This window comes from Opisthorchis viverrini, assembly GCF_000715545.1.
Source record: "Opisthorchis viverrini unplaced genomic scaffold opera_v5_11, whole genome shotgun sequence".
Classification (NCBI taxonomy): domain Eukaryota; kingdom Metazoa; phylum Platyhelminthes; class Trematoda; order Opisthorchiida; family Opisthorchiidae; genus Opisthorchis; species Opisthorchis viverrini.
Window position 1 is genome coordinate 3,149,672 of NW_008751667.1, and position 23,851 is coordinate 3,173,522.

Genomic DNA, 23,851 nt, shown 5'->3' on the forward strand with positions numbered 1-23,851 from the left:
GCCTCAATCACGTGTGTTGGTCAGCTTTTTACGTTCAACACTCTTTGCACATCATAACTTATTCATGTTCATTCATGCATCAAGTGATCAATAATCTCGGCCTTGTCGATTTCTCCGTCATATCTCATGTGACTGTCCTGTCAGTAGGATAACTTTTGCCAGTGTAACGGTGTATACTACTGATGAGGCATGTGAGTAGCATCTTCTCGTTAATCCGCCTCGCGTCTCTTGAAAAGTGAGACAGTCAGGAAAGTTCAGGAAGACGCGCTCAAGAGGAGAATAGATATTCACTTTGGTAAACAATATTCATATGAGAGTTTTGCTCCCCTGTCCACTAGTCTGTAACTGTTCAGTTGGTGTTTCTCTGACAAACAACTCCTCAGCGAAGGACTTCTTCCTGTTCAGTATCTAAACACAATTTGAACAAAAGAACCCATGTGGATTGCTGAGTAGAATGAAGCGAATGGTAACATTTTTGTTCGTCTTTAGAACTACTTCGTCGATCCAGCCTGGAGCGTGCTGCGTTGACAGTGGTAAAGCTTTGGTCCACGGCAGGCTAGATGAGATTCAAAATAGGTCACCATTGGCACTAACTTGGAAGGGGTCAGCACACGTCTTCTGACAAATTTACAGGACCCCGCATAGACAAAACAGACTTATTTCTGTTCAATACCTGGGCAATTCGACAATCTGACAGGAAGACTACCTTAAACAAGTGGCACAAAAACACGAAAATGCGAAAACTGGGTGCAAGCAATGTGCTGTCTTGCCAGAAAAGAGGTTTATGAGTAAGTTCAGCCATTCCGGCTAAAAGCCTTAAGTTTTCTGTATCCACGTTGAATGTGTAGATGACACGTTGAGTAGCATTCCTGATCTCACTTTCTGGGAAATCACGAGATCCTTGTTAGAACCAGAAAATAGTTTACAATTTTATTTATCAGCTTCATCACACAAGGTTTGAGTGAGGCGTGTGTTATCAAGCATGTGATCAGTCAAAGTACTTGACAAAACGAAACATGTGAGAATACTTGATTTAGGGGTGATACTAGGAATTCTTATGCTTTCGTATTCAACTATACCGAGTTCGTCAACTCCTGGTAGTGAAGGCCATAACTAATACGCCAACCTCTATTTATAGAAGTCAGGGAGTTAGTAACTTGCCGGCAACGCCCAGTTCTTCATTTTCTGCACTTCAAAGTCCAGCGGCTCAAATGCGATCGCAGTACAACGGTGGTTGAAGACATCTCGGATAAGAGAACCTTTCAAACTACATGTAAATCATCAGGACACTGAATTATGAGAAAAATAACCATTCTTCCGGGCTCACGGGGATCCCATTTTTGATACTACTTTCCTTAAACCAAATTTCTTGGGATATGGGGACACCGGAGATTCCTTACCTTCATTATTGTTCAAGATAACCTTCATTTTGATAGATCATACATACCGTTTAAGGAAATTCATCGGTTCGTAATCTTAGTGAATTATCAGAATTTTGCCGAATAACGACTTGGATTATCCTATAAATCAGTCCAGCTTCATTTATCATAGCTTGATTCATGTTTACAGAAATGAACCCGCAAACTCTGCTTGTCAGCCCATCGTCATATTACATTTCCAAATTTTGTTTTGATGTGCTTGCCATGCCCTCAGTTTTTAGTGTTGACTTTCAGATTTCAATCAAGCAATTGCTTGCTTACAACTCGTACAAACGCACGATAATGCTGGCATTAAATGTTTATCACATCTTCGCATCTGTCGGTGCAAGAGCTATTTTGAAATAGTATTGCGAATTTAGCTTCTACATTCGCTGAAGACGATTGGTTGTTTTGAAGGAAACTGTACACAAAGTGCTGAAAACTCCTCGAGCTTGAGTAGTTTCCCTCAAGACCAAATGCCCCGATACCCCTGCGAATCTCGTACCGAATGAAACACGAAACATAAACGCGAGATCCAGCTGGATTTTGGTTGAGTCTCCAGTTAAAACAAAATTGACATGCAGATGAGTGTGCTTTGCAAGACGATTGATTCTTCCGCTTCAACCCCTCTCAGAATTGTCTGTGTGTACCCAGTAAAGGCATATTTTTAACCAACTTGCGCAAATACTTAGTTTCTAAGTTGCGTGTTGCCCCGAAAGTCTCAGCTAACACCCCCAGTGAAGTTTTGAACAAACTGTATTTTGAGTTTGACAATACCGGTAGCTTTATTAGTGAGAAAAAGAATGTAGCGAAGAAAGGTTTATCCTGTGACTGATCCTCTTGACTAATACACCACAGGTTTATAGTGATTTCAGAAATCACATGCACATTTTGTGTGAATATCATGGGCTTGATTAGGAGGTACACGGATCAGTTGGTAGCGGAGTCAGGCGTCAAACAAGTTTTGAGAGAGCGCATTTTCCGCTGGTCAGCTTAAGTTCCGAAGTTATTTTGCACACAAAGTTTTGGTTTGTTTACTTGGATTTCAGTTTTTTGGGTGACTGTTAAGAGTGAGGATCTCACCAGCCTGTACCCTGCATATGACTGTCCATGACATTATTGGTTTTGATCAGATGTGACGCTCGGTTTCTTCCGGCCACCAGTCAGGGTCACGGGATTGTGTTCGTGTATTCTCCATGACAAACACTTTGTCGTCCTTCAAAAGGGAGCTAGTACTGGGCCTGGAACTGAAACGCGAGCACTGATTAACGGACATTCATTTTGGATCAATACAACTTCCAAACTATCTGGTAACCACTTCAGCAACCAAATAACCTTTGAATGAGAGCTTCACAAAGACGCACGTCTTCCCAAATAGACATTGTTTTGTTTTCTTTAAATTGTGGAGCTACGCGTACAAACTATCCAGAATAACTAAGCGTCCTAAGAACCTTAGCAACTTTGGCGAACCATCGGGATGGGGCATATGTTAAAAGCTCTTTTATTCGGGTACCTAAGTGAGCTGCGCGTCTGTTGCAGCATACCAACGCTATTTCAGTAAACACACTGGCCTGTCCAGGTTTGCTTCCTGCGAACTGTAGACGGTAAGGTCCCGCTGAGAAATTTTACTCTCCATTCTGTTCTGACGTAACAGTAAAGTCAATATTATTAGGAAATGCTCAATACGTCCTTTGTACGGATAGCTTCGTTTGCGAATTCAAGTACATCTTACCGAAATTGTTAGCTTCATACATCTCAGAGGAGCTAGAGGGGAGAAAAAAGTGTACTGTATGCAATCCTGTACGAAAAATCCACAAAAATCAGCCTGTAGTCATCGGCTGTGAAATTTTACGTTGTAAAAATGAAAACGACACGACGCACATTGTCCAGTTTTACATTCATTAAAGGGTAAGTTGTTGTCCTAATTCTCGAACCTTTTCAACCCCCACTCCCTTTCAAATGACCTCGCCTTATTGAAACCTCAGAAGTTTTGAATGGTGTATATCCTCGTCTTCTGCGACACTATACTGGCGAGTCCCGCAGATATGTACTGTAAATTTTTAACGCTTCCGAGGTTAGATGTACCTCTTCCTTTCTTTTAGGACATGAATCTCACTTTCGGACGAGAGTTTCCGGTGTTTCCACGTTCACCTGTCGCTCTGACGTTATTTTCTGCTTGTTCGCTATCTTGAGTGTTTGCTCTATGACGCGTGCCTTGCCCTCCTTACTCAGATTTTTTCGGAAAATCTTTCAGACATAATCGGACGCCTTTAAGCAGACGTTCGCCAATGCGAATAATAAATAGGATGTTCCGTTTTAATTTGTCACTACACTACCCCTGTGAATTTTAGCACCAGCACACGCACCAGTTGCCTTTTTTTAAGTTCCTGATTTGCAAATTTTTAGCGTTCACCAGTCAGGTGCTGAGACCACACTGACATCTTGTTATAAGGAAGAGAAAAATTATTAATTCTATTTACCGGCTTACATGTTTTTATTTAATCCACGTAGCTGCCTATCCATCCATCCATTTGTCTATCTTTCCATCTATCTATCTATCTAGTTATTTATTTTTCCATCTACCTACCTACCTAATCTATCTATCTATCTATCTATCTATCTATCTATCTATCTATCTATCTATCTATCTATCTATCTATCTATCTATCTATCTATCTATCTATCTATCTATCTATCTATCTATCTATCTATCTATCTATCTATCTATCTATCTATCTATCTATCTATCTATCTATCTATCTATCTATCTATCTATCTATCTATCTATCTATCTATCTATCTATCTATCTATCTATCTATCTATCTATCTATCTATCTATCTATCTATCTATCTATCTATCTATCTATCTATCTATCTATCTATCTATCTATCTATCTATCTATCTATCTATCTATCTATCTATCTATCTATCTATCTATCTATCTATCTATCTATCTATCTATCTATCTATCTATCTATCTATCTATCTATCTATCTATCTATCTATCTATCTATCTATCTATCTATCTATCTATCTATCTATCTATCTATCTATCTATCTATCTATCTATCTATCTATCTATCTATCTATCTATCTATCTATCTATCTATCTATCTATCTATCTATCTATCTATCTATCTATCTATCTATCTATCTATCTATCTATCTATCTATCTATCTATCTATCTATCTATCTATCTATCTATCTATCTATCTATCTATCTATCTATCTATCTATCTATCTATCTATCTATCTATCTATCTATCTATCTATCTATCTATCTATCTATCTATCTATCTATCTATCTATCTATCTATCTATCTATCTATCTATCTATCTATCTATCTATCTATCTATCTATCTATCTATCTATCTATCTATCTATCTATCTATCTATCTATCTATCTATCTAACCTATCAACATATCTGTCCGCCAAACACGAATCGCACAAGTCCAAATTATGACCTTCACGATGTTTTTTTCCAATCAGGTACAGAAAAGTTCACGGATGTCCTGCTTTGACACTGGATAACAAGTTGGCCGAGGGTGCCCAGAAATATGCGGAGAGACTGGCCCAACTTAGGAAGCTGATACATAGCGACTCTAAGGAATACGGCGAGAATCTGGCAACAAGCATATCTTCACAAAAAGCCACACTAACAGGTGGGTGATAGGTTCCAACTCAGTCGATTTCCGCGCAAAATTTATCTATGAAACAAAACAGCCACTCTCTTAGTGCGTGGATTTTACCATAACCGTTTACAGTACGACGGCAATCGGACTTTATTTTTCCTGCAGTAAACTAGACAGATACGTCGTTTCATAGAGGTACCGTGATTCCATTATGCTAAACGGGGAAACATTTTCAGGTGTAATCAGTCCAATAAACCAGAATTTTGCGAAAAACATCAACTCATCAGTAGGTACGCCACTGTGATTCGGAAGTCAAGTCTCTGAAAGTTGTCGTGTAATATACTGGTTCTTTTTTGTCGCAGAATTTGTGCATAAAATTAAACCATTGCTGGTAAAAATTACCTTCTAGGCAGCTATGATGTTAGTCGATTTTAGAAAGACCAACAGCTGATAAACAACAAAAACCTATTTTTCAGTAGTAATTTTTATCGAATTACTGAGGCTTACCAAAAGAATGGCACTTTGACCATAGATGGCATCTTCTACCGGTTGATTTTGGGGGATGATATTGCGTCCCTAGTAATACAGATAGCAAATACGATGTCTTTTAAAAACATTTAAAAAAAGGTTTGACGTCCCACTGATTTGGTCACTCAGCTTTCTCATAAGCGGGAAAAAATCGTTCAGCTGTAACACCCTTGTGGACACTAGCTACCATGCCACCCGAAGGAAGCACGATAGACTGGATACTACCAGAGCCCAGGGTTAGTCGAGAGACAGAGTTCAGGTTTGAACCATGGTCAGTAAATTCGCGCTCTAACCGCCAAGCCACTTCAAGTAAGTGGGATCTCTCTTTGGCACAAGAGTCCTTTTTAAGAATTCAGATAGACTGAGTAATATCTGATTAGGAAAAATGACTGAAAATCGGTAGATAGCGGCTATAGTTACCATTCTTACATGTTTCGAGAAAAAGAGGACAAAACACCAAAAAGGTGGGGACACAAAAGGAAATTATTTTGTAGATTTCGCGTACAAATTTTTCTGTCAAGGTCTAACTAGTTCCCGAATTTTTTTCGTAGGCTCCGATGCATCAAAGATGTGGTACGACGAAATAAAACTACACGATTTCCGTGGAGAGTTTAACGAGAAATCTGGTAAGTAAGGGGTTTCCTTTTGATAGATACAAAGTTGTAATTCACTTGCGTTCCCAAACTTTTTGCAGCACGAATGCTTTGTCCGGTAAACTTTTATGCAGAAAAATAGCGTCATTCAAAACACACAGCAATCCCTAAGAACCTCAAGTTGGAAAGGTTCACCTGAACACGCATTTTGTATCTAGTCAGGTTACCACAAACTTCCAAAATAAACTTTTCTGGGTAGGTCAGGGTAGCTTGGAATTCCACTGTCTCCTCATCTGATCAAACCGTGTACAAGACATGTGAGTTTTCTAACCCCATGATTTAGCATGTGTACTATTTCTTGCTGGAAGAAAGTAGCATGACTAAAAACCATCACCGTGTCAGTCGAGCGATAGATCTGACGTTATTGTCAATCCTACAACAACCAAATACCTAAGCCAATCTAAACTACTCACACTAAGTTGCTATTGGAATTGCACAAATCAACATCTATGGTGTACGTTGCGGCGACTGATACATGTCGCTATGATGGGACTTCAGTATGTGTAAGCGCAAAGTCTATGGAACGGTAGACAAGCCTCGGGTCCGGTGGCAGAAATACCGCAATCATGCAGTTTACTCTGCAATAACTTATGTGTTACTGGTCGACCGATTTGTGAATTTTTCCAGGTTACTTCAATTCCTCGACTAAAAACAGTCATGCGTTTGCCGCGGAGAGTCGACCGCAACCCATTTGATTACTCCGACTTGCGGGGACTGGGAGAGGGCGTATAGCGAACCATTTGGTCCACGAATTTAGTCTCTGAATAATGCCAGGACTCAATTTTGGTCAGACACACAGATTTGTGCAGATAAGTGGGATGAACTCAGTGCAGTCCTTTATAGTACACCACTTCATAGTACATCACACTGACCAGNCACAGATTTGTGCAGATAAGTGGGATGAACTCAGTGCAGTCCTTTATAGTACATCACTCCATAGTACATCACACTGACCAGACATTTCTCTCAGTTTTGACCGAAGAGCGAGTACGTGAACTCCTCACCAATTTCGTGAATTCAATGGTGTTTAAAGCCAACAAAAGAAGATTATATTACGATCAATATACTTTTTGATAGGGCACTTTTGTTACAGCCTGCACAGTTCACCTGTACAAACATTTTATTAAGTGTTCGGGACGTAAACCATAAATGTTTGTCCAACTATCTTCCTCAGACAATCTACACCTACTTCAATTGAAATGAGTAGCTGGAAAGATAGAAATATGCTGGATCCTAAGTGATCGTGTAAGATCTGTTTGACTATAATAGGTAATTTACTAATGCACAAAGCTCCGATATTCCGGAGAGGATTGTTGTGTGGCAACTTATGCATTATTTGTAAAGATATTCTGGGTGTAACTGTATATGATAAGCTCCACATTGGTTGCCTGTGTATTCTCCCATCTCAAGATGATCCGAGGAAGTCACTTCAGTAGTCCATTTGTAAGGGGAAAACTCCTTCATAATGGAAACTTCTCACAAGGTTCCTGAAAACTCTTCGACAGTCCACGACCGGTTTCGCCCTTCTTGAGGCTCATTAGATAGACGCAGTCCCTGAGTCTCCATCAACCTTATGTTCTACTTGAACTTCTTCCTTTTTCAGAGACAGGCTGGAAACTTATATGTAACTCGACTGGTTGATCAATCTTTAAGTCACCCATAGTCAGTTTCTACCAGGGTGCTATTAAATGTGGACCGTGTACGCTGGCAACTTGACCATGAAGAGGAGTTTGTTGTGACCTTCTAAAATTTCTGTGGGTCGTGTCATGTTTTGGTCTCGCCTTCCAGCTAAGTGGATGGGTCCCAATAAAACAGAGCCGCTGTTGAATGCAAACAGGGTGCACTTGCTTATTTCAGCCCTCCCCCCAACCGAAATCTTATTGATACGTTCCACAGAGGTCTCATATTGGCATCATGCACACAGTTCATTCACGCACATGCACACACCAGACTCGATGGTTGCTGGATCGCAGAAATGAAAAAGGATACGGGTAATTGGCGACTGAAGAGTGAGATGAATACAACCAGCAATACCTTTCTGATTGACCGGTGAACCCTTGAGATTTTCCCCGGCAAGTAGAGTACTATTATCGGGAAACATGAAAGTTAGCCTATCTTTCGAAATCAATATTTTTCTCCGGGAAAAAGGCACTGGATGGAGCTGTGTGGAGCTGCGATCACTGCGAACACAATGACCTAAACTCTGCTAACCTGTTCGGTTTGATGAAAGCCTCAAATGTAGTGCGATCTATTTCATCAACCGAAAACACTTTCATTGACGGTAACAAAATGAATGGAAAATTGATCACCCGGTCGAAGTACAAAGCTTTCGCCCGGAAAGCATAGTTGTTCGCTGAGCAGCACGATGACAATATCTGTCCGACGCTGCTCTTTGAAGGACTGAATGTAACACAGAATAATTCTCGGCATATCATCCCCCCGTACCGAAGCCCGTGGCCGTTCATAGCAAGCTACCCTAAATAACAGTATTTTGGTTTATTTCCCTCATTCCGACTGTTGGCACGTGGGTAAAAAATACATGCCATAATTGTGTGTGCTCCATCTGATGTCAACCTGTCTACCTCCAAAAAAGAGTTGCAGAATGAACCCACCCAGCTTACTCAAAAACCAGCTTAGTCAACTGACTTCATGGTGAACAATGTACCAGTGAATGGAGGAAGGCCTTCACTGCGGGAATTACTTACTAGAAAATGCCAACTCAACGGTTACAGACTATTGGACAGGGAAGCAAAACTCTCATACGCATCTTGTTCACAAAAACTGAATATACATCTTCTCCTTGAACGCGTCTTCCTGAACTTTCTTGGATATTCATCGACTACTGCCGAACTCCAAGCAAGTGCGACTCCACAATATCGTAATAGATCTCACTTTTCAAAAGACGCAAAGCGGATTTTTTTAGAAAAAATACTACTCGCATATCCCATCAGTAGTATCACAACTACGACAGTAGTTCGTTCTCATCCAGATCGAGAAATTAACCACGAATGTTAACCATGGAATAAGGAGCAGTTTGACCCCACAGTCTCCATTGAACTTACACTCTCCACTGGGATTTATTCTGCAATGCACATTTCATCGGCTGCTCAATGAATCTGAACCCAGGACTCTCCGCTTAATGTATGATCATCACATCATTCTTACCACAGCGGATGAGAAGCACTATGATGTACTTGCGGCAGGATAGGGTATATTATCACTTACGTCCCATTCACGTGGCCACATGTTATCTTGTTTCCTCAATGACGAGCTCTTTCATGGAAGGCTTTTTTGAACTGAGGCTTTTTCAGCCTTCAGGGCGAGAGCGGTATAAGATTAAGCTCCCAGACGAATGGTTGCTTCCACTGTGAACGAAACAGATGTGTAATGCTTCTCTGTTTTTCACTATAGGGTGACTTCATATATCGCAAGCAATTTCAGTGGTAATAATAGGATTATCCGATAATGCCAGAAATGGTGGAGTCCACCATGTGAATTGATCGTAGAGATATGACACATATATGAAATGGCAACACAAGAAGAATGATTGCACTCGCATTTGACTACCGCTTGATAATCGTGAGGAGTTTTGCTGTTTTCTTATGGATCCACGATCCAAAGGCACGCTGTAAAATGCATGTGAAGTTGGGTAAAGCTCAGTCCAAGTGATCAGCTCAAGAATGGTCAGTCGCTCCGATGAACTCTGTTTACCACAGTATATTTGTCATCGAAGTTGTAACACAGTTTTTAGCAAAACAAACAGGGTTTTGAGTGATCTTAACTCAGTGTGAACTGTAAGACACAAGGTAATAATACTTTATTAGACTGGGTGCCATTTTACGCTAAGATATTGTCGCCGAATTCACGAATTCCGAAATGAAACACAAGTTAGAATGTGAACCATCTGAAGCGTCCCTTTTATATTGATCAGTTGAACATGAGTCAATTGGAAGGGCTGCCGTAACGCAACCGTCAGTTTTGTGCTGACACAGACACTGATGCCGTCAACATACATGCTGTGTCGCAAGACTCTAGCCTGCTTCCCGCAAGCCCTCTTTTCTGGCCTGAAACATGAGCCCATCAGTGCTGTTGACAAGCTTTGGAATGTTATTTGATATATTATTACGTCAGTTCATCTTTCCCAACGCTGTCTATTCGCGCACACTACAGTAATGAAGGTATTTCAGTTACGAGAATGTATTTACAATCAAATGTCGTCACAATGGATTCATGACAATTGAATTGGTCCTCTTTTTCACAATCTAGTGGAATCAAATTGGCCCACACACCTAACTTTGCGTGTAACTTGTGACGCTTTTCGTTGAGTGCATCAGAACTGTCACAAAATGTGCTAAACTATTCAATGACAAACATGCGCAGAGGTGTGACGTTTCGCAAAATGTTGCATTCAAGTTCTGCTAAGCAAGATGCGTCACTGATCAGTCATCCCTCAGAGCCAGAATGAAAACAACAAGAACATCTGTAACAGAAAACCTTCAGAGAGCACACGATGCTGTCTCTCAGATAGTGCCAGAATGATAGACAGAAATCGATACAACTAAAAATGTAGACCTTAGATTTTCATAATACCACATGTAGAATCGATAACAGGTCGGAGCAGTTGAAATTCTCATGTGTTCACGTCACATCAGGTGTTCACAACGTCATCAAAAGCCGCAACACGTGACACTTAATCGATAAGTTGTACAGGTAATCACAGCCTTCATACGATCCACGGCGGCCTCTTTTTGAATGACCGTACATAATGTACTAATACTGATTACTTGTTTACCTTTTTAAAAAAAATACGAGGTTATTCATAGTTTGGCCGTTGTTCGGCTATGTTTCTTTAGCAGCCGAACTACTGGGTAAAATGGCAATGTTTATCGGATACGTCACCAAGCCGGCAGAGTATAAATTGATAATTAGGAACTGCCTCCCATCGAAAATGATCAATTAGATTCTAAGTTCTCATCCATTTTTTGTGTTACAGCAAGTATTCGGTCAGAGCACAAAAAAAGTCCGATTTCTATACTTTTCTATACAGATCTTGTTGACTAACTAAATTTTTCACAAATAGGGGTAAACGAATCAGAGGTGTTCCTTGGTCTCAAATGAGAGTACGCATGACTGGATGGGTGAAACATCTAGTTTTCCAAGAGGATAAGTTCCCACGACAAAAAACCAGTCAAAGCCCAAACTGTTCTTTCATATCTGCAAACATCCTAATCAAGATGTTAACCCTTTACAACCTGTGAGTCACTCTTCCCCTCTGCTCTCTCCCTTCCTGTACTTGCTTTTCAAGACATTGTGACGTCATAACCCAAGAACCCGCCTATTAGACGTCATTCTTCAGACCGGTTTACTTGCTCCACCCCGGAACATAATTCATCTCCAACGCCCCTTTCAGATAAATAGTGCCTCACTGATAAACCACACAATAAATGGCGATGCAGTAACTGCCCTAGATGAATGAGTGTGGCACCACAATGTGAGTGATAAAAGCCTTCAAGACAACCAAAACTTCCCCGAACTAACTAGATTTTATGTGGTTTTCCTCCGATTCTTTAAGGCTACTTCATTACTGTGTTACACTTCACTCAGTCAGTCACCAAAAGCTTGAAGTATAAGCCAGCCTAAATGCAATTTACCCCTGACGCCAGATGTAGTAAGACAGCGATCGAGTGTGCTCATTAGTTGGAATTACTTGTATATATATCCAAGTCGTCACGGAATAAAGATCATGGCGATGATCCGAAATTCTTAAAGTTTTTATTGCCGCTAAGTATGCAGGCAAGTTCCAATCTCGGGCAATCCTCATACATCATTTATGCATTCTCTGCTCGCCGGAGTCCTTTTACGGACCACAGAATCTCTCACATACACACTAAGATATGTTTTCGAAAAAATCTGCACTGTATCAGTTTCATACTTTGGGTCAGTCCCCGGCGTTTGCCCTCCTCTGGTTTTAGCCACTTTTGCATTACCAACACGATTTGGAGGAAACGACAGATAAAGTGCATTTTGGCGAAAAAATCTCTGATTCAGGGTTAATCTGTCTTATATTTGAAAGTCATGGAAATCACTATGGTAACGAGTTTGCACCATAAGGACCTCTGAACTCTCTCCCAGTTAAGTAGACCACTTCAATCAGGGCAATTTTGATACGTCTCAAACGGTTGTGGTCTGGAACTGACGTATTTCGGTAGACGACATCCAACTATCTGATCGATTGTATCACGGCCAAACCATTCACAAAATAAACCCAATTTGACTGTTTTTCTGAAGACCTGGACCACCATCAGGAACGACAAAGCGTAGTCAGTTGTCGGAGATACTTGTAGTCTTTTTCTGGAGAGGTAATCAGTCAGAGGAACCAATTGTTGTTTAGTTTCTTGACATTCATTTCAACAGCAGAGTTCTCCCATAAAGATCGGTTTCAGCTGATCCCCATCCAGATGGAGAGAGTAGTTAATAGGAATGCACCTTGATGGAGCCGTTGAAATTGGTTGCATCTGATGATCGTCAACTCAAAGAGGGCACAACTGCAAACTAGCGAACGTGCCTCTCCAAAAAACAACCCATTAGAAAGGGCCTGTTCGGTTTTGTCTTTACAGAAATGTTACTGTGTTTTAAAGGGAAATCTCTCAAGAAGCAAATAACTACTGAATATTCGGTCTCTTACCCACATTCCTCCTCACGTTCTGGGTCACTTACCCAAAAGACAGGATGCACTGGACGCGGGTTCTGCCTATTTATAACTCATCATCAGTGCGAATTCTTGACCTTGCAGAGATTAAAGCAAGCAGATTCAAGCACGTTATCACTACTCCACCGGTGCACGCTCAAAGTACCTGAGTTACCTTGTCTCTTGCTCTCACAGCAGTGTGATTAGCTTGCCTGAAGCCTCAAGCAAAGAACCAGAAAATACCTTGATTATGTTGATTAACTGATCCGTCTGTCAGGATTTCTGAGTCAGATAGCGCGACGGATACTGGAAATCTTCTGGGAACATTAATTAATTACTTTTAGAAGTCAGAGCATTCAAGAACTGAACTTACCTTAACCTAAATTTGCTAAATCTCAAAAATCTAAGCACAGTTACAGCCTGCAAGCGGCCCCATAAATCCATCGGCTGGTACCCTAGATCCAACCGCCATTGGAAGTTGCTGGAATGTCATACTGTCCTATTTCGGACAACCAAACCAATAATAATGTAAACGAGAGGGCCTAGAACATTCAGGGGCAGTGTCTTTGGCTGTGAAAATTGGCCATTCCTGTAACACCGAAAATATTGCCGCCTTCCTGCATACATCTGGCAATCTTTGCATCAATGACCGAACGAATGACTTCCTGCCGCTTGCTTATTTCTGCAATTAAACATTCATAATCGAAACTCTTGAGGACGCATAGCTTTTGTTAAGCCAAAATTGCTTGCCAAGATTTATGTGATCCAATAATTGTCATAAGAATTTCCTTGCAGGATTACTTTCTTACGACGTAAAGTTGCATCTAACAAAGAGACTTCAGTAACGCACAGTTGGGCAGCGCATAAGTTTCAGCAGAAAAAACAAGTTTGCAATAGCCCTTAATGTAGTGCATTTAGATCTGTGTTCAGTCACTGTACCAGTTACTTCTATATCTGTGACAACGTATTCTATAGATGACAACGGCGGGCTTGCTCATGAGGCATTGCTGGGTTTCAGAGAGTGTTACTTCACCAGTTTCACCGCTTTATTTCATCGTCAGAAAAATGCGGAGTAAGAAAAATTGCTTATTTGTAAGGTTGCGAAACACTCGTAGTGAAAACTTTTCGGGCAGCGCATTTTGGATATTAGTTCGGGGCAACTATTGTACTGTTCACCCTAGATAACCAGAGCTTACACTTTGTGATGTTTGGAAGGCATTGTACTTCGCATGATACAATTCGTCTGGCTAGGTAAACAGTAAGCTCTACCTTTTAGATGTTTTCTTTCTTGGCGTGCTCTTGTAAAGAGAAAACTAGAGAGCGTTAAATTCTTTTTCGTGGAAAGAATGTAGTGCACGTCTAAAGTGGTAAATTTTGAAGTACAAATTTCGCCGAGTATCTGCAAGGAGGATGAAGATTAAAAAATTTCCGCGATCCTGTATTTTTTATTTCGATTTCGCTCTATAAAGTGCTAAGTGCGTTATAATAAGTGTGTGAAATCGCTCGAAATTCAAATGCTTTACTTCATCTTCACGTGTGATTTGTGGATAATAAAGTGAACTCATAAGCGCACACTCTATAACAAAGCTTGGCTACTGGATCTGCTTGACGTATATTGATGTAATCTTCCTTGAGTCTTGGTTAAAGTGCTAAGTGCGTTATAATTAGTGTGTCAAATCGCTCGAAATTCAAATGCTTTACTTCATCTTCACGTGTGATTTGTGGATAATAAAGTGAACTCATAAGCGCACACTCTATAACAAAGCTTGGCTACTGGATCTGCTTGACGTATATTGATGTAATCTTCCTTGAGTCTTGGTGCTTAAGGTATTGACAGGTTTTTAAATTGCCTTTGTGAGGCTAACTTTGAAGTCTCCACATTTCCTACCCTCCTAAAAAATGAACAATGTATAGTCGAAAAGCAGTTCATGCTCACGATTTAGTCTACATGGAAGCTGAAATTTCCTCACATAAGAAGACATTCTGAAGAGTCCGGTTCGAAAAACTGTCATCCAAGATGAATTCAACTTTATTGGAAAAACGTTTAAGGAACAGCGCGTCTCACATCTCAACGTCGAGCTTTCTACCTTAAATTGAAAATTACTGACCATAAGAATTGAAAATTATACATTGTTGTTCTGTTAACATTAAATTACTCCTCAATGCATTCCAACCTTAAATTTTACTGACCATAAGAATTGAAAATTATACATTGTTGTTCTGTTAACATTAAATTACTCCTCAATGCATTCCAACTTTTGTTTCCTGTTACTGAAGGTCATTTTACCCAACTAATTTGGAAATCGACCGTCAAAGCTGGTTTTGGCGTTGCCTCGACCAAGGACGGTCATCAGGTTTTCGTTGTTGGCCGCTACATGCCACCCGGAAACATGTTAGGCGAATTCTTCAAAAACGTCCCACCAGTACTTACAGGTAACTTTGCATTCAAGTGGACTTCCTCCCCGTTCGCTCATGTCCGTTTTCAAGATGTCACCGTTCTCTTCTTTCTATGTCACTTGAAAAGTGTAGCTAAATATTTTTTAGCGGAAAAGGGTTACATCTCGGAAGGCAAGGTGCGCTGTTAAATATTCTAAAATGTGCGTTCCCTTCGGAACGAGTTTGTTTCTGAATGAGGCGTATTATATGTTTTTTCTGTGGTTAAAAATAAAAAATAGTGTGAAAAGTAGGCTTGAAGGATGCGTAGCAGCTTTCTAATGTAAAATCTGGCAGCTAGTGGCAAAACTTTTCCGGAAAAGTGGAGTAACTTTTGGCATTCAAACGAAACGCTTACAAGCTACTTTGCTAGAGAGTATTCGCAAAGTAGCTAGCAGAAGTTGGAGTTTTCCACAATTCCAGAGTAAAATGATCGTATGACTTTCTCCCCTACCAGTTTGGGTATGCACATTCTTGTTAGAGCCCCGCAGATTCTTTACAGACCTATTTACTTGTCTCAGCAAGTTCACGTTATCATCTGGCACAGTGAAGGTCTCTTCGACGCCCAAGATGAGCAATTATGCTTCTGACTAAGTCCGTCCAACAAAAATTACATTCGACTAGTGGGAGGAAGGCTGCATTCATAAGACGTTTATTGTCAGTCGGGTGTCTTCGGTTGACAGCGAACCAGAAGGAAATTAAGAATTGCAATGTGTGTAACCAGAGGAGTAAGCAGGAAGAGTGACCTCAAAGACAGTGCAACGGTGGTTCTCTGAACAACATGTGGACCATTCATCACAAATAAGAAACACACCTAGAACGGTCTGCTGCACCCGCGCCCCAGGAGAGGCAGTCAATTTTCAACCAATAAAAGATGCTTGTCTCATTAGGTGTGATCTGACGAATGCGCTCTTATCCACTGATGTTCACGGAAGAATATCAAACGGCGCTCCAAACAAAGGTGAACGCTTGTACTAATATGCTATTCATTAGACACACGTTGAGATGACTGATGGTCTGACTCATTGCATCAATGTTGCAGGGCTAAGAGCTGACCAACCAGCTGTGTTGGTGAGTCATACTCACAAGATTTGGTGCCTGTTAAATTTGGTTGCTACTTCACTAAAACAGGGCAGTATTTCTTAAAAAACACGACTGTTCGTCTGACAAGCGATCCTCACGGAAAGGCCGGGGGGTAATCATGCAATCACACATTACATAACAGCCGAAACCATACTGCACGGCTGAAAATTCCCTGTGTTTTTGGTTCAGTTACCTTTGATACTCCGTTTGTACAGAAAGAACGCAAGATAGTGGACTAACCGAACAACTACCGTTTGAGTACTGTGGATATATGTCAAAACTTGTGTTTGGCGTCAGAATAACTTTGTTTTACGAATGATATTTGTGATCGCTTGAAGGGGCGACTAATGCCAACTGAAACCGTGTCCCAGCACTATGCGTCATATTTGTGTAACCTTCACTTTACCTCCGCGTGTTGCTTGTCCTCAGTCTACCTGACACGTTGACTCTTGTCTTCAAAGATCTAGTGGACTCTACCTTCTATCTCTACCAATATGTCAGTCTGCGTGTGAGGAGAGTACAGGACCGAATGACTGTGTGCCTAACAGACGGTTCTCGTGCGGCGTGAACAGAGTGACAGGGACCTTTCAATTAGTAACTTCGACAAACAAATGAATCGACCTCTGTCCCCACACCTTTCTAAGTTACTGACAAGATCGTTAATTAGGGTGGCACTTTTCAGGCGGTCTAGTTTGCGAAACTGTGTTCATAGGTACTCATCTAGTGTGTTATTGTGCAAATTACTCTCTGAATGACTTTTTTTGGTTGTCAGTAGGTCGGTAAATTCATACGTAGATGTATTTAATAGCATTCACTTTTTAGCGTCAAATTGTCTGATCTTGGACACTGCCACTCGGTCGAGTGCCCTTAATCAGTAACTGGTGAATGATCCTGCTAGAATTCGAACTACCAGACCTGTGGTATTCGACTCTCGACCTCCGCCACACAGCCCTCTTACTAGTCAATATTTGTATGCTGAGATTCTGTAATTCGGACATATCCAAAATGGAAAGTTGTCTACGGTTTGATCTGGCAGCGATAAAGCCATTGTCTATCGGCTCTTGGGGTTGCATTCTCGGTGATAATTTTGGAAAAACCTCCCTGAAAGCCTGATTTTAAAGGGGGTTGTACTTTGACAAATATTCAGAAAGCCTACTTTTTTCACAGTTCGTTGGAAAGGCACTGTTAGAAGAGTTCCTTCTCACCAAAACGTTCACTATTTTTCTTTAGTAAATCTCAGTGTTGCTGACCTTCTGTGGTGTTGACCGCTCCGGTTCACTCACTGATAATCGGTTCGTTACAGAAGGCTTTCGTACTCACAAGATGTATTGCTGTGCACCCATCCAGTACATACGTAGCGGTAATAAAAGGAATATGCCCGTAGGTGTAAAGGTTTACTCTCCAACGACAGTGAATCTTCGAAATCCCAACACCATTCAAACGATGTTTTGGGTTGCGCAAATTCTATATTTGTTAGACATTTTGAAGAAAAGTTAAACACCAGTTTTCCAGGTGGGGGAGTGCTATCTATTTCCAAACCAAAAAAAGAAAGTGTTGTCTGTAGTACTCTTGTACTGTAGTACTGTAGTACTGTTGTTTGAGTCCCCTGTAACATGTTAAAAGCTCAACATACACAGGATAACTTCTCATCAAAAGCTGATGCTTCATTACCCGCTACACTTCATTTGGATGGAACAGGCAGTCCCAGTCAGCGGCCTCCTGACTTACACGGTCAAGGAAGAAGAAAGGACAGATCTGACAAACGAAGTTCAGGACTAGTTCAACTGCTTGAACCGATGTTTCCACTGAGCCGAAATTCAGTTAACAAGCCTTAAAAAACACCAGTTATTATATTTTAACCGCGCAACGCTATAGTTACCGCTTCCTTAGTGATGATTAGGTGAACTGTTCTAGCGGCATGCCGTGCATTCGCCGACCCTTGACTTACGATCACACAGACTGGAATGATTTGGGTTTTCCCTGATATGCAAGCAAGGCCTCACTGAGAAGCATGCTGAGGTTCTGCAAGTGAACGTATTAGGAAACCACACTGGACATGATATGTGGTTTGTACCGTTCAAGAAAATTCAAACCCAGAGCATAATCGGTTTATTGAAAACACCGTGGAAGCAGAAAACCAGCTATTCTGTTCCCGAGACCCATTCTTATCTAGTATTCGCTTTTTTTTCTTTTTTTTCAGCAGGAGCAGCACAATTCAACCCTAAACATATCCTGCCGACGAGGCCTCGCCCGAAAATCATCATGCACGGGAATTTTAGACGGAAGCGTGAACGACATACCGCACCATCCATTGCCATTGTTTGAAACAATACTTATTGCTATTGTTTGTCAAATATAAATTGACTTTTTTGCCCAAATTTTTACTTGGTATAATGCTGTTTTGACGCACAATATTTCCTGTAAAATATTCCGAAATATTTACTATCATACTTCTCTGTTAGCATTTGTCCTGTGTACCTAAACATGGGCATATTTTGACATATCGATCAGTTGAGGTTTTTGCTTACTCGGGGAACTTCACCCCGCTTTTTGGTGATCCTTTGTGACCATTGCCTTTTGGAAATCAAAATTGGAAACGTTCTAGTATTTCTGGGGGAAAAGGTGCATTTAGTTCAAAATGGTCTGTTCACAGCTCAGCGTAAGTCACACTCGTCGCCTATTTGTCACTATTTTGCGAAAACATCCACAGACGCCTCTATGTGACAAGGCAAAACAAGCTAATTTCGACATGTCAGTTAGTGACTGTTGATATGCAGAGACGCTTTGCTCACCTAGACGATGCTTTTTTTTGAGAACAAAGTCATGCATAGCGGAATACTCTCATTCGAGCACTAATTTGGTTTTCACAGTTGGCTCACCTTAATCCAGACTGAACCTCTCGTTAGTGTGAATTTTGCCAGTTTATTGCAATTTATTTATATTATAAACTCGGGGATTGTGCATACCCATGAACCACAAGAAGGCTGAAGCCTGTCGTATGCTGTCAGAGGGTTTTCAGCAGCCTTATGAATAGTGCGTCACGACTGTGCCGTAATTCTGAGGGAACATATTGGTCCACACCTTGGATAGCTAAGAGTCCCACAACCAATAGGTTTACACCAAAACGAAAACAAGCCAGTCAGCCCACCTTCAAAGCAAAAAATACTTTTTAAAACTTTGTCTTGTGCCTCTGTGTTATTTGATGTTTGATACCTGCATTGCAAATTTTTTGCATTATGAAATCACGAGTCATCACAATGGTCATAGTTATGCTTGGTTTGTTTTTGTCGTCAGGCATGATTCCCTCCTTGAGTGAAGTGAAATTCAAGCTGTCATTCGGCGTGTTTCTAAGTAGGAAATCTCAGAATATACTGCTTCAAAGGTAGAGCTGCATTCTATCATACACTGAAAGACACCTCTGCTGACAGTGGAGTAGACTGTTTTTTTAGGCATTCCGGTGCGTCAACCGGCCCCCACCAATTAAATCTTGTGGGGAAGATTTGCGACTTTGTTCGCATATCCGAAGGAAGTTGAGCTTGGTTCGTTTTCTGTCGACCATTCGCTACGAATCAGCCCAGTCTTGCTAACTAAATTATCTTACACAAGAGAATTTGTTTGGAGTCAAATGTGGCTGGCTAGAGCTGCTAAACTAAACAAAGCGGTGCGCACCACATTTATTCTGTAACGCTTGAAGTTTCACTGGTTACCACACTGCTTGTTACTGGGCTCATAGAACCACATTTCCTTAAACTTTCTCGACAATAATGCACTCATGTTAGCCCCATGTCTTATATCGACTTCGGTCTTATTCAAGTTAATAAAACGCCTCGATCTCACATATATCTACTGCATTCATATATATATATATATATATATATACATATGCTATTCGGTAGTCATTCGTCGACAACAATACGACAGAACAACTCATTTCACCCTTGTGCATTGCCCACCCTTCTGCATGTACGTCCTCTTGGGAAAGCAACTAGCAGGGTTTTCTGGTTTATGACGTTTGCCAAGTGTTGGTAAGTAAGCCGAAAACTACTATTAAGTACCTCAATAGCACAAAAGAAACTCACTGACGGTGCGACGTTGTTGAAAACTGTAGAGTCTCTAAAATTGATTTAGAGAGGTACGTTTTATCAGCTTTGTCATCAAATGCATGCAAAACCCCCTCACAATCAGGTCCGTCATGTTTTGCTGAGAAAAACCTAGGTATGTTGATTGCACCAGCAGAGTCATTGGGTCTACACGTCGCCTAGAAGCCCATTTTCTCAGCTTCGTTCGACAGAATCCAGGGCGAGTTTGCGGTTTCATAAAGCTGAGCTAGTATGATGTAGTGCTTATCATCAGTTGACCAATTGACCATTAATGTCAATATCACCATCAAATACCCTGTTGAACGAAATTCTCATTGACGATTCTCTAGAACTGATTATTCATGGGCCTCAAAGTGGATTTCAAACTGCCCAAATGACATACTACTGAATACTTATTCAGTCACTGCATTCTTGCAATCATGACCATCGAAAGGTTGTATTAGGAATACAGATTCACCTTGGTTGGTTGTCCGATCACTTTCACTTTGCTGGCCTTATCCGTAATTGATGCCAATTTACAATTGTTTCAGTAACCACATCATTATCCATGGATGTTCGAATGGGTGTTGGTGAGTTCTATATCCAGGAGTGGTTGTAAACTCCTGGGGAGCATTGTTGAAATTTACATAACAAACAAGTCGAAAACCGTTATGGCCTTTTTGCCGACATGACCGGATTTTCGGGTTTCCTGAAGGTTATCGGACAGCCCAGTACCGGCTTCTTGCTACTTGCTATTCGTCAAGTAGTTTTGGAGACGGAACGACAAGCTTTTGAGACTGCTTTGAGTTTTGAACCTCCGGCCAAAACTCTTCGAAAACCGTCGTGTACCACTTGCAACAATCCTTGTGTAAAGCAACAGCTAAGTTCGTTTGTGCGCAATTCTCACCCTCTTCATAAATAATAAATTTCAAGCTGCGCCATTTCACGATTTAGCCAATTGTAACTTGATATACAAAAGACGATTCAACGATAAAATACTTTGACTATTTTGTGAGGCACACGTTCCAATGGAGTTGTTGGCTACCATAGATAAGTAGCACCAACGGGCTAATAGTCCTGTCACATAAGCTCGTCAAAGTCACCTCTTCCCCACTGAGAAATAACCGGTTATTGCCCCATCACTAGAGATAACGTTGATATTAGCTTTCTGAGAACCACTGCCGGTTTACTTAGTCTTGGGATCATACAGTAGGCATAGTTCGTAAGATTTCATCAAATTTATATCTTGCATGAACACTTTAGGGGGATGGGGATATTGGTTAGGACAAAGCCATCTAGAACCGGAAGTATGGCCGCCTTCGTTTTTACCACTATGGCTTTGAATTAGGGGTCGACCTAAGTTTACTTCACCGCCATGAATTGTTATCTTTGGTTATATATTCCTGGTATGTCATTCGTCTTTAACGATATGGTGGCGCAGACAATGGCGCCGCATGGGCGGTGCACAATATTAGACAACCAAACATATCCTATTCTCCATTCGACTATCAAAAAATTCGCGTCACTCCTGGTACTGGTTCAGATCAAACGAAGCAGGAAATGTTTTTGCCTGACTCTGTCTTGCTAGCAACACAATATTTTTCTGGGAAACAGACTAACAAATTTGCCCCAACGTCAGCTAGGGCAAACTGGTCGCCTCAGGTCATGTCGTGCCTTGTTCTGGTGAGCAAAACACAATTTGATTCGTCGTCCAACAAGCGAAGTCAAGCCAGTTTCAAAAATGAGGTCATCAACATTTGTTTCAGAAGTTTTATTTGTGCAAGAGTACCACGTCGTGGATCTTCATTGTTAAAGTGAACAATCGTTTGCACGTAAAGATGGCGTGCGTATAAGAGTGGGTAATTAAAAGCACAGGACATCCGCCGTTCCACCTAGATAAGCTATGGTGCCACTAATGCTTCAGTCCTACATAAGTGCGAGCTAACTGCTGATCAGCCGCTAGCGTCTGGAAGGTTTTTTCAAAATACTATCTGGGAAGTCGCTGGTTCGATAACATTACCGTTTCCGTCAGATGCACTTTGCTAATGAGAATAAAGTAGTTGTACAGTGGTTCTTGACCCTTCAGCATAGACTAGTTTAACTTACAGGACGAAACCTACATTAACAGGTGATCTATAAACTTGGACAGTCCACTACATTTTGCAACATACTCATTTAAAACCTACTATGGACAAGTTTCCCGTTCGGCATTTGGGTTTAGAAATTTTAGATATGAGCTTGCTGAAAACTCGAGGAAAAATGAAAACTGTCCGGCAGTAAGAAAAATCGAAGCTTCTATGGAGCATTGAGGATTTTGACATTTCCAAGAACCGAGGTAAATTATTCCAATATGTTGTAGGACAAGTTGCCAAATAATGAGGACATGCGGGCTGGTCCATTTCGAATGAGATCCATGATATTCGTCTCAGATAGAACGTCCTTGCTGATGAGAAATTTCGATATCCTTCATGGTTTTTTGCATGAGAAATTGTGTGACGCTGACCTGGTGGTATGTGCCTCTGATTCATTTCTAACCTGCTGGCACAGGTATAGTCGGTCATCAGATCGTTCAGTTTTCGTGGGTGAATTTCGCTAAGTAGGTGGTGTGGTTTCACTTGCCGCACATGAGCGACCTTCGGTGCGTTTTCCGGTAAGTCCATCCGTTATTTTTTTTCCATGATCAGTGACTATAATAAGCTCTGCTAAGTTGCTATGATGTAACAACAGCTACAATGTAACAACAATATCATCCCCGTTACACGCATAAACTGGCAGCGCATTGTCCCATCCTGGCAACCAATACAGACCGAAAGTACACTTTAATGAATTTTTATTCCTGTGGGATTCTTTTGAGGCCACTGTATAGCATACTTTGGCAAATTTCTGAGCAGTATCTTTCAAACAAACCCATCTGTACTGCATTCCGATGTCATTCGCACATGCGCACAGGCTTTCACGATTTGATTTTGGTTGATATGGTTTGGTTCGCCTGTGGTATGTGGTGACGCACACGAGTCGAACAATCTTGTCTAAGTGAGCCAAATTCCTCCACAGTCTTCCACAACCGTCATTCTCAGTTTACGTAGTTTAGCTGCCATCTCTGAGTTGATTCAAAGCTTTTATATGTAAAGATTAAAAGAACCACTTTTACATTTGTGTGTGAAAGCGAAATTCGATTATACCAACCAAAACATCTTGTTTTAGGCCGTCAACCAGTGATGGAAAAAAGGAGTTTGGTTGAATGCCTGTGTTGAGCTGCCGCAATGCGGTTTTTCTGAGTTTTTTTCGCATATTGTTTGATTGTGTGCTGGGACACGCTCAATATTTGCGCT

General features: G+C 41.0%; 1 protein-coding gene across 1 annotated transcript in view; it reads left to right on the plus strand.

The window, feature by feature from the left end:
• The window catches only part of T265_12716 (hypothetical protein), a gene marked incomplete at both ends in the record, with an annotated part of 47,444 nt that extends 28,403 nt beyond the window's left edge, over window positions 1-19,041 (plus strand). Inside the window, 4 exons of the mRNA XM_009165066.1 lie at window positions 4,913-5,085; window positions 6,135-6,209; window positions 15,202-15,357; window positions 18,641-19,041. Coding sequence (XP_009163330.1) covers window positions 4,913-5,085; window positions 6,135-6,209; window positions 15,202-15,357; window positions 18,641-18,765 — 529 coding nt within the window. The remainder of the gene's footprint in view (window positions 1-4,912; window positions 5,086-6,134; window positions 6,210-15,201; window positions 15,358-18,640) is intronic.
• Window positions 19,042-23,851: the final 4,810 nt, after the last annotated feature.